A 12,249-nucleotide genomic window follows, 5' to 3' on the forward strand; every position below is an offset into this window, starting at 1 on the left:
CTTCGCAAAAATACTCTATACAGGCGTCATGTAGGGCAAGGAAGCGTGTTAATGTATATCATATAGCGTTGCAGAAGAGTAAAATAACAACCAGTCATCACACAATGCTAATAGCGCAAAGAGTGTGTTGTTTAATGCTTCCCACCAGTGTTGCGTAGTTGCCCCACCAGAATTGGAGTGACACCGGAATCATTCCACATTTTCGCGACCCCGGAAGTGGGGACAATGCTTGGAGGAATGGGAATGGAATTACGACTTTTTCCGAAAATAGAGCACGTTTTCGTCTACGTGCTGTTTTTCAAACTTCAAACGCTAGTAAGTCAGAGCCTCGAATTTAACAATAAAGCAGTATTTTTTAAATGGCTTGGCTGATTACAGGCACGGTACATTTATAAGCAACGTGCCTGCTAGAAACCGAGGCGTAAGTTAGTGTACAAATAAATGCATTATCCCAGCAGATACCGAATGGAGAAACAAGTTATCCCTGCGCAATGGTTCCCATTGATACCCACACGAAACTGGCAAATACTCAATGCACAGCCTGATCTTTATCTCACGAGCAGTTTGGTACCTGACACACATAAATACCCTTTACGACAAGGAAGACATTGCATACCTGCGCACGTGCGAACACAGAAAGTTCTCCTCACCCCATCCATGCTTGTGAGGCGCGCTTCACAAGCGTGAGTGCTGAAGAGCAGTGCGGACCAGTGTTCCGTATTCGATGCAAAGGCACAAGGTGCCCGATCGGTGCACTGTTCCAACTAATACCAGCAGACCTAGAGGGCCTTATTCCCCATTAACCAAATCTTAGTTCTCTCCATATCCCCGACCACTCCAGACGCGTGGAAAAACTGCTTAGTCTTCTTGAATACTAATTTTGTCAGCATAAAAATACGCTATGTCGTCATTTCAGCATTAACACATTTAAGCACAAAACAATATTAAAACACCACCATTCGTTCAAACATGCTGACCATGCAAATACTATAGGTAGCGGGAGAACTGCCCTATGGGAATTGGTGGTTGTACTGCACGAGATATGTCACCAAGCTACTATCCCTCGACCTTGTTAACGTGTATTGCGTACTTTTGCAGTTCTTAATGCATCTGATGACATCAGCTTTATGGCGCATTCATTCTTAACTCGATAAAACTGTCAAGATGCCTTTCCTACGTCGAGGAATTGCAGGATTGGAATTGAACTGCGCGCCCTTTCCCAGAATGCGAATTGGCTCAGTTTTTTAATTCCGAGGAATTGAAAGGAATGGAATTGCGGCAAGTTCTAATTCCCCGCAATGGAATTGAAATGGAATGGTGGCGCCCATTCCGCAACACCGCTTCCCACCCACTGCAAAGTGCTCAGCCATAATTCTTCATCGCTGTCAGCCACAGCAAAAGTGCACATAATGCCTTACAGATGTGTAGCGTGTATACCACGAGACTCCGATGAATGACGAAAAATGTCATAGTGGGAACTTCTCTACTTCCGAAAAATTGGGATGATTTATGGCGCAGTAGGTACCTTGCATGTGTACTTGTATTATTGCCCCAAGAGACTCTCCAACGAACTCTACAAAGTCCGCTCTTCCAGCTTTTGTTGTGACTGTGCGGCGTGTTCCGCGCATGCCTGGCGATCTTTTTATCAGAACAGCAGTCTCGCACATCAGAGAGTACACTCAATGACGTGGTGTTTCTAAGATCGTGCTCACTCCCTTGACACAAGTCACTGAGCCTACTAAAAAATTCGTATTTGTCTTTTGAGAAAATAAATACTATGACTTTGGAAATAACACTGGTTTGTGCTATATTTGGTATGAATTCGTTGTACAGTTACTTCCTCTCCTCTGAAGAACGTACGTGTTTTTACCCTTGTCCCACTTTCCTAAGAAGAGGGCAAGTAACTACATCACAAATCCAGTGTTCTTTATGATTACCTTAACTTCAAATTTTTGCATAAAAAAACCGTTACGAACCGTTACGGAACATTTTTTTTTTTCGTTTCGAAACAGAAACGGAGCGGAACTTTTTGCGGTGGAACGAAACTAAAACCGAAACGAAAAACATTTCGTTCCGAGAACTTCCGACACCCTGGACACGATACATAATGATTGTCGGTTTTTTTCGCCGGTAGCGCCTGTGGTGTCCACGGGCTCTGATTCTTTAGCTTCGGGACCTAATGTCAGCGCTGCATGCACATGGCTGACTGTTCGGACGCAACACGGTCACGTTTAGTGATACTTGCCATGTTTGGATCAGTTGTTACCTTGGGCTGTAAACGTGAAGGGTAGTCTGCAAAGACTGACGCTACTGCATCCTTCTTAAGCCACCGCTTCTTATATTCTATAAAATCTGCGGGTCGTAGGCGACGGCTACATATTGTAGTGTAGTTTGAAGATGTATTAGGAGACCAATTACCGTAAGCCACCTCTACCGAACACCAGCTGCAGCTGGAATTTCATGGAACGGCAGCCGAACAGTGTATTAAGGCGAAAGACTTAGATGCCTTATATCAAACACGAAAATTGACAGTTGGCGGCGTCAGCACGAGTGATGCAAAAAATAATCGCGTGATGACGTCATCATATGACGTCACAGATCGCAAAAGTTTGTGGCATCATCGTGACGTCACATAACGTGACGTCCATAGGCGTACCAACCGGGGCGGCAAGGGGGCGCTAGCTCCCCCACTGAGAAATGTTAGGGGGGCGGAGCCCCCTCACTTTCGACAGTGGTCATTGTCGGCTGCAGACTGGGAAACTAACAAGTTCGGGAAAAGTTTACTTGAACGCTGCAATAACGTAAATATGTTATAAAATTTTTCCGCCGATTCAGCTGTGACGACTTTCCTCCGTGTGTCATGACCATGCACTGTATAGGCTCTCTGCGGTGCGGGCTGCCTATTCCACGCTTTCGCGTCTTGCGTTCGAGCATTGCAGAGGAGGCTATCGCTCAGCTGGGGCTCTATGACATTACAGCAATCTGTCATGATTTTATTTTGTTCTGCCTGGCCTGAAGTTTTCGTAATCAGCGACGCAAATACGGGCGGGAACAAGTGAGCGTTTCCCAATCCAACGCTACCTTTTTTTCAGAAAATTGAGTTTCCTTGAAAACGCTTAGCATCGCCACTGCTCAATATCCAAGCTGCTGTGAGTTCATGAGTGTGGTGTGCTGAAGTGACGGGTATTTTAGCTGTGCCTAGCCAGGAGAGCTAAAAAAAGATTCCCACTTTAGTCTCCAATAACCTGTTTCACCTTGCTTATCATATGGTAGCCTGCAGCGGTTGCGGCGGCTTTTAATAAGGCTGTGGAGTCGAGCATTTTGAGAAGCCCAGCTTTCAACTTTGCCCCGTAACTTGATGTACCTCACCAGGGAGATGATCAGCGTCCACGGTTTTCTGGACTACGAAGGCTGCCTACCTGCAAAGGATTGCGTCTGTTCCTAATAACGTTTATTTCTCTTTCTACCTCTCTGTCGGCAACGATGAGTTCACAGAAAGCTGTATACGCGCAAGGGCAGCTCAACATCGTTATATACTACTACTGAAAGTATCTATTATACACATATGAATCCATCTCGCCCGTTGCTATAAGCAGCCGCTGCCGATTTGATTGGTGGGCAGCCTTCTTGAATTACGTTCAGAAAGAGACACTGTGTGGCTATTCCGAAAAAAAAAATAGTGTTCAGCACAGTAATGCGCTGCCTATTGTGCAGACTTCATTTTAACGCCGCGAGTTTTCGCATACTCGTCACGTCTCCTAACAAGGACGCAATTGTATGGCACACCGAAAATTGTTTCTCATTTGTTGCGTCGTGTTACGAGCAGGTGCTGTGAGTTTGACCCATAAACTTTCGGCCAATGATTAACAGCTAACGACCTTTGCGGAAGGAGAGAATGCGGGGTAGTTTAACGTTATTATTATAATAATAATATCTGGGGTTCAACGTCTAAAACCACGATATGATTATGAGAGACGCCGTAGTGGAGGGCTCCGGAAATTTCGACCACCTGGTGTTTAAGCGTTATAATCATCCACATTTTCTACTTGGAGAGGCCGGAGGGAAGGGGTAAAAGGGCCATTTCACCGCTTTCCCGTCCACTCCCCACCCAGGCTGAGAAAGATAGGAGGGCAAGGAACGACACCTAGTATATAAATTCGTAGTCATTTATAATCTATAACTATGCCCAACCGGCTCAATGTGGTTTCCATAAATATTAATCGACTGAACTTGGTCTTCTTCTTGCGAAAAACTTTGTATTAAAGGGCTCTAAGAGTAAAGAAATTGGCACTCGGATTACCCTGAATGCTTCTGCGAAGTACCTTGCTTTGTCAGCCACATGTTTTGTTTAATAGGTGAGAATTTAAGCTACTAGAGTCATAGCAGATTCTTCATACTCATCGCATTTAGAACGCCATACTGAGACTGTGAAGTTTGCAGATGGAATGCTCAGATGAAGTACAGGTTAAATGTGGTTGTACTTCTTAAACATTACGGTATTATTTCCGAAATGTTATTAAACATTGCTGTGTTGTCGCAGTATAGGACGGCCCAGCCTGCACAATCTGTTTGTGAAGATCCTTCCTTGATTGAAAACAAACAGTTTTGAAAAGCAAATCCTCTAATCATCACAATGAATATAAAAAATCACGTCAAATTCAGCGAAAATGTAGTTATCTCTCTCTCTCTATGTATATATATGTGTGTGTATACGGCGGACAGAGTGGGAGACACCAGCCCCTCCACTCGCGAATGAGTTGGTACGCCACTGGTGACGTCGTCATATTACATCTTCGCTTGGTCAAAATGAGCCGATCACGGAGGCAGTGCATACCTCCGCTGATGTGCAGAAAGCTTGCAGTGCCTCCGATCATTGAGGCTGTAAAAAAAACCACGTGTGCAGAAATATCTTGGAGGGAGGCAGGGGATGTTCAGTACGTTGACTAGGAAGAAAAAGAAGATGGCTTCCGCCTTTCAATCATCTTAGGTGAATGCATAAGGAACCTTGTGAGATTTTTTTGTATCAATAAAGCGAAATAAGAAAAAGACCATCGTGATTTCTTTCAGTTTCATTTTCAGAGTGAAACACAACAGTATGACATACTAAGGCGTGCGAATGGCGTGGTTACAATAGCCTGAAATAGAAAATAAAACGCCACTACTATCGAACTCGAATGCAAGTATCGATCCGACAGCACGGCCTGACAGGCTGCCTACGGAAAACGTACAGCGAGGATGGAAAGAAACGCGAACATGCGGCATCTACATTCATTGCTGTTTAACATTTATATTCAAGTGGTTGTAGCCTGGATCACTGATGAAAAGACGACGTCATGCATGGCACAATCAAAGACCATCTAGCATCTTTTTATTCCCACCGCGGTTAGAGCGGGATGAAAGCAGCGCGCACCTGTACCTCTGGAAACCTGCGAGATTCACAAATTCAGTTAAACTCCGATGCAAACCCGAATTCGTGAGCTTCGTAATACGCGCGGCCGTCCAGCGCCAGCTTCCCGTTACGTAGTCTTAGAGTTACTGTATATGCTACCTTTAGAGTTGCGCCTCTGATAGAACTCGCCGCTCGCGCCACCTAAAGCCCCTCCATCACGTCTACTGCCGCTTTTTTAAGTAGCGCCAAGCATTGTTCCGCCGCCGCCGCCTAGTTCCGGTTCCGGAGTTTCCGGAAGAAGGTTATTGGGCCACCTCCTTCCGCTTTTTCCTTCCATCTTGTTTCCACACACGCGAGACAGCAATTATTTTCCTCTGCTACAGTGAACTAGAATATCTTTACCTCTGCCGCCGAGGGAATTTTCGCTCGGTGTTTCTGCGTCGCTAGGGATGCCGCCTCGCTGCTGCGCACCAGGCTGTCCGACGCGATGGAACACCGGCAAATCTCTCTTTTCTTTACCCCTCGGTAAGTATGATGAAGAGAGAACAGCCGTCTGGCTGCAGCGCATTGGACGACAAGGCATCCAGCCAAAGAAGTCGGCACTGAGCACCACGTAGCGCTTCATACACACGTGCAAAGCAGCATTTCATACATATAACGTACTGCGTGCCGCCTCGCAAACCTACCTTCCCGCGCAGTATAAATATTCCGCCCGTGTGGTCCACTGTTAACTTCTAGTGAACCAGTGGGGTGAGTAGCGGAATTGTTCATTCTGTCTACGACACACGCAAACCTCGCGTTCGATGACTGCATGGCGTAGATGCGGCAACAGACGCAAAGGAGGGTCTTTCATCGACGCTTGACCGACGTCTGAAGAAGCAGCCGTGGAACAGAGATGTTCGAACTTTACATTGCAAAACGATTATATTAATCGGTCACAATGCCCAGTCTATGAGCATTCACACCAGTATGACGTTGCAGGAAGGCGTTTAAGTCACTTCAGGCAGACCAAGCAAGCTTAACTTCACACCAAGCTCGCACACTGAAGCTCGCATTCTTTCATTCGGCTCGCCTTTTCGCCGCATGACGAAGGCACATTTTCGGTGCATCGCACGAAACTTCACACAACACACATATCAAGGAGGTCCTTCCATCGGGCGAGATGCACTTGGGCAGTTGCAATGCCCGCCTTTTCGCCGCATCGACGTCGTAGCCGCACGGCGAAGCCACATTTTCGGTGCATCGCACGAAACTTCACGCAACACACATATCAAGGAGGTCCTTCCATCGGGCGAGACGCACTCGTGCAGTTGCAATGCCCGCGCACGCATCACATACGCACAGCTGCAGTTCCCATTGATCTCCTAGACGCTTAGCTACATCACCTAGTGTGTGCATTTAGCGAGATCGATGTACATCAAAGCTCCATTAAAGCAAAATCACGACCGATCCTCCGCCGGCAGGAAGGTTGCGGAGACAGCCGAGCGGCAGGACTACACTGTAGGCAGGACAATCAGGCGGAGGCGGGGGGTGGGGGAGGGTGCAACCGGGAAACATCATGGCGGCACGTCCGCTTCCGCTGCGGGAGATCCGGTTCAAAGGTAGAGGGAGAGGGCGAGTTGGCGCTACTTAACCTGGTCGGCGGAAAACTCATGGACGGGCTTTAGCGCCACCATTCGCCCAGCGCGCTCACGTGCGCAAAAAGTGCGCAAAAAGCATCCGTTTTAGGGAAAGCCAACTTCACGGCCGCGCGTGTGCTGGCGATCGCCGCGCCACCAAGGCTGTATCAAGCCAAATCACGCCGTCCGGCGAAGCACAAGACGGTCCAGCTGAGTTCGGATTGTTTGTCGTTGTTGTGGTGGTGTCTTCTGCTAAAAATCAAGACTAAACGGTGACAAAAGTGACTGTGTGAAGGAGGCGATGTGTGTGAATATGGACCTTACAGGTCTATCAAAACAGCTTGATTGATTCCGAGCACTGTGCGGCATAAAAGTTTGAAGCATGACCGAGTGTTTATTATATGCCAAATCTACCTAGACGTACGCGAAATTCTCGTTAGCTTGCGCTATTTGTAAAACACAGTGATAATTTTAGCATTTGTCTTCTCTAGCTATTCACTTAATCTTTTGAAGCGCTGCATCAAAACCTACGTGAAACGAATAATTAGGCTGAATTTAATTGGTCCAGAATCGTGACCGTCGCACTTTTCCTATTTGCCCTTTAAAACAAAAATATTACTTGCGATAGCGTTCAATCTCCACCTGCTCCATTTCCGCCTGTTCCATCTCAAATTATTGTTTCTCCGAGCTTTCCATTCTTTTTTTTCTTCGAATCGAAAGTCACTGCGCCAGCGACGCGCAATGAACGAACGAGAAAGTAACGGAGCCGCTGGGCCGAGAGGACAGCAGCAACAACAGCAGCCGCGTCGGCTCCTACATTAGGTGGCTTTCCTGCTTAGCGTGGATGCCACGGCGGGCAAGATGGCGGACCTATGCGCAACTCTGCTACCTAAAGGTAGCATATACAGTAACTCTACGTAGTCTACTTGCACAGCGCTACCACGCGGCAGTGGCGAGCGGAGGCGGAGCGCGCGTTCGAAGACCCGAGGAGCGCGTTCGCCCTGGCAGCTCAAACATATTGCCGTATTAAAAGCGTTCTGAATGAACTGTCACGTCAGTGAGAGACGCACTGCGCGTACGACGTAATGTCGGTAACGTAATGTGTAGTAGTCTGTTTTAGCAGCGAAGCGGTGCATAATGGGGTCTTCCCAGACTGTTGGCGTAGCGTTGGTCATGGGGTCTTGAGACAGGGCGACAGTGGGATTCGGTAGGAGAGGAAGGGATGCGCCGCGCCAAGATGGGCGAGGCCGAAGCTCGGTGGAAAGGGTGAACCCTTTGTGCGCCTTTTCGGTCGAAAAAGCCCAAAAATTTGGGTGAGGGTCAGCCTGATCGAGGGAGCATCAGCTCCGCTCTTTCGACAGTGTTCGCGAAGCTGGGCGCACTTTCATTTTGCACTATGTTCAATGTTTCGTGGTGTGAATTTTTCAAAGACTGACAATAACGAAAGAAAACGCTCGTAGCCTTGTCGGCAAGACAATCGATCGCTTTGTGAGCGTGTGGCCTTAGGTTCAAAACGAAGCTACGCCAAAGAATTTTATTTTGCGCACAATTATTCCTTTCTAGGGATTCGTCTATCGGGACTATATATAGTCCCGATAGGCTGCGTGTTTTACCTTCCGTCCCTATAGGGACGGAAGGTAAAACACGCAGTTTTCTCTGAGTCGCCATAAAAATAGCTTACGCATTTAAAATAGTGTTATCTTACTGAGTGGCGTTCAATGGCTAGGTCTCGGTCACCGTGATGGGCGATATCAGTCGAACGGGTTGTCTCTTACGTTTTTCGTATACTATGAGCTTTTTTAATGAAACTACCTATATACTGATGAATATTCTTTCATGTTTGTTTTCACATTTAGGCGTCATCGAACCTGCAATGCATACAAGTGAGCTGAAGACGTGCACCCTCAACTGCAAATTCTGTGCAAAGACTTCACCGACAGGGCGAAAGGACACATCGAATGTTCCCGTTCCTCGGTTCCGGACACTTTCGCAAAACTATATCCACAACTCTTTGCGAACTCACCTCACCGCGTTGATTTCCGGTGTTCTATAAGCCTAGCGCTTCCCCAGCAGCCTAATTAACGGACAAAACAGTTCAATTAGCTATGGCAAGGGAAAAGAAACGAGCGAAATATTGTGACTCGTGCATGGACGATGTGAACACTGATTACGTTGACACTCAAGATACTGATGTTCAGGAGCTTTACAGGAAAGGGCTGGAAGTGTACCGAGGCCTAGACGACGATACATCAGAACACCGCGTGGACGAGACGAGCGTGGTAAAACTCGCATACGAAAAGATTTCAGAGAAGGAAGCGGCCGTTCTTCGCCGATTGTTGAGATCAGGACGACGCGTGGAGGACCTTTGCCTGCACGATATTTCTCTGTGCGCGTTCAAGCTTGCCTTCGACAACCTCGAGCAATGTCCTTCGCTGAGTAGTATGTATATCCATGTTGACCTTCAAGGCAAGGAGTTCGGCACAAGTTTTTCAGGAGTATTTACAAGCCTGCACTCATTGGAGCTGAGCTGCGACAACACAGGGAGTGGATTCGCGCACCATATTGCGAGCTACATGCGACAGAACAAGACGTTGAGGGTACTGCGCCTTCGCAACTCCTGTGGCGGTGACGAAGGTGCCGCTGTTCTCATCGAAGCCCTCCTGGAAAACGATACCCTCAAGATATTCGCATTGAACGACATCAAGTCGTCTTCTGACACCTTAGTCGGCTTTGCGAAGATGCTTGCATCCAACTCGACCCTGGAGATGGTGCACCTGGGTGAAGTGTGTTGCGGGGAAGTAGTCAAAGTGTGGGCGCTGTTGGCACAGAAACGCTATGCTGGCGTCTTCCAGAGGCTTCAGGTCGTGTGGCCCGATGAGCTTCTATCGGTGCTCACCACACTCATCCGCAGAGAAGCGTGCGCCTCCACGGTGTCCGTCGGGGTCACTTCCTCGATCGACGAGGGAGTTCTTCGAGAGTTTTTCGACGCCGTGGCCAAAAACAAGACACTTCGTCGACTACACTTCCATTCCGAAGTATTCGACGCTCTCGCGAGAGGAATAGCTTCCACAGCGAAGGGTACCAAGACCCTCCGGGAAATCTATAGCACGCCGGTGCAGCGTGGTAGTGAGCACCAACTTATCACCATACTCAATGCCCTCAAAGAAAACAGTTCCATTACGGAGTTCGTAATGTGCGTCGAAACGGTGACGTCCGAAGTAGCGACATCCCTTGCAGAGTTGCTCGCCGCGAACAACGCGCTGAGGGACATACACTTGTGCGAGGAATCGGATATCTCGCCCACAGCAAGGGAAACCATCCTGCAGGGGTTATCGGCTAACTACACTGTCACTGAACTCACGGTTTGCGCGAAGGTCGATGAAGAGGACACAACACACGACATTGAAGCACTTTTGAACAGGAACTTTAGGATCCTCGAAAAGGCTGTGGACTTTGTGATTTCTGGTGGTGACGTCAGTGACCAGGTGGGCTCGCATGCTCTGAAGAAAGTGCACTCAAGCGCTGGCTTTGTAGAGATGTTGAAGTTCAGAACACGAAAAACAACGGAGGCGACGCTCGAAGACATACGGGCAGTTTTAGCTCGTCTGACTGCTTGATTTCGGCTTTTCAAAACAAGACTTATTTTGATTTTTAACTAGCTCACATTATTGTCCTCTCTCAATGTTTTGTTGTGTGTGTTAAAGTACGATTGCTTTGTCCCTACTGTAAATAGGACGCATGAAAGTATAGGTGTGTACTGTGAACAATATCTGAGCCACTGGGGTCGTAACTGCATTAGATACTGTATTTTGTGTAGTGCTAAAAAATAGTGTCGACGTACCTTGACTCTATTGGTGATTTCGTTTATGTATTTTTTTCAGAAAAACGTTCTTTTACGCACTTAGTAATGTCCGTCACTTTACCTTCCAAATGACCACGGTCATTTTTCAGCGACAGCTATGTTTGTTTATCTATTGATGGATAGCCTAAAGGCCCTCAGCTGGAGGTAATTACCTAGGAGGAATATGTAACATCGCCAAGAAACAGAGAGCGAGACCGATCGGTTGGCAAGCCTACACGTGGGGTTGGAAAAGGAAGAATAATGGTAAATACAGAGAAGAAAGAACAAGAGAAAGAAGAAGAAACTAGGTTAGTGAGAGCACACACAACACGTACTCGCGCAGGTATATAGTTCATAGACGGTCGTCAAGTCCAGTCTCCTTCGGGTAGCTCAGTATAGTGCTTTCTTGGCATTTCGCATGCACAAAACCGTGGGCCAAGGTCCCAGGATCTTCTTTTCTGACAGCGGTCTTGCGTGAAGACGGAACATCGTCAAAGGCAACATCACAATATACAAGGTAAAAAAAATGCAGAACAAGGCAATGGTTATGCAACGCAAAACGTTTAAATTTAGCCCCACGAAACAGTTTTTTTAACTGTAAGTAAATATAGAAAAAGAAAGGGAGAACAATTAAAAGGGACGAGCACGGGTGATTAGCATATAGGACAATAAGACACGACCCCCCGAACAAGTTTCTGAAACTGATTAAAAGTCCAGTTCTGCTGCGATTTCGGATGGCAGGAGATTCCACCCAGTTGTATACAGTGCGTGCATGAAAGATTGAGCGTATCGCGATGTGCGGCAAATAACGCGTTTTAGCTTGAAATGATGATCATGACGAGGCATGCGGTATATATGGCGAAGTTCGCGTCGCGAATGTGTGTGAAAAAAAACCCAAAGAGCTAGAATACTTTAACGTCTCTTATTTCCATCGCGGACGTGATGTTCAGCTTTCCATTGTTGTCCCTGAAACCGAAGGCTTCATGTAGGTTTCTTGGATATGCGCTGTTTTTAAATAATAACAACGAAGAAGAAGCAGACACAGACGTGAACAGGACAAAGCGCAACTTTCAACTGTTTTATTTCGCGCGTTGTTCACATCTATATGTCAAGTACAAGGCACACGTACCAAGTTTCAAGGAGTTTCGTTGACTCAATGTCCCCAAGATACGAGAAATACAGTTTGAAATCCACTACGTGACGCGTCGAGATTTAGGCGCGAAATTTAAAAATGGAACCTTGCCCTTGATTTTCTCCTTATGACGGTGAAACTAATTACTTTTGAGTTCTCAGAGTACACTTCATCAGTCTTAACCGATTCATTGTATCTCTTTAGTGTCCCTCTTAGAACTGAGCAAAGCCCCAGCCCGGACCGACCCGAGCCCGCCACCTCAAACCCG

The 12,249-nt window shown here is 47.1% G+C and overlaps 1 protein-coding gene and 1 long non-coding RNA gene across 3 annotated transcripts in view; both read left to right on the forward strand.

Moving 5' to 3' along the window:
- Positions 1–12,249, forward strand: part of LOC125760194 (uncharacterized) — a 467,385-nt gene that overhangs the window by 41,960 nt on the left and 413,176 nt on the right. Inside the window, exon 2 of one of the 2 annotated variants that reach the window (XM_049419969.1) lies at positions 9,643–9,869. In XM_049419969.1, the coding sequence (XP_049275926.1) occupies positions 9,643–9,869 (227 nt within the window). Of the gene's footprint in view, positions 1–9,073; positions 9,870–12,249 lie in introns of those variants that run through there. The other variant, XM_049419968.1, reaches the window with a different exon arrangement.
- The window catches only part of LOC125760199 (uncharacterized), a 353,797-nt gene continuing 351,424 nt past the window's right edge, over positions 9,877–12,249 (forward strand). Inside the window, exon 1 of the long non-coding RNA XR_007417835.1 lies at positions 9,877–10,493. This is a non-coding gene — a long non-coding RNA (uncharacterized LOC125760199). The remainder of the gene's footprint in view (positions 10,494–12,249) is intronic.

Source organism: Rhipicephalus sanguineus, chromosome 10, assembly GCF_013339695.2.
Source record: "Rhipicephalus sanguineus isolate Rsan-2018 chromosome 10, BIME_Rsan_1.4, whole genome shotgun sequence".
NCBI lineage: Eukaryota > Metazoa > Arthropoda > Arachnida > Ixodida > Ixodidae > Rhipicephalus > Rhipicephalus sanguineus.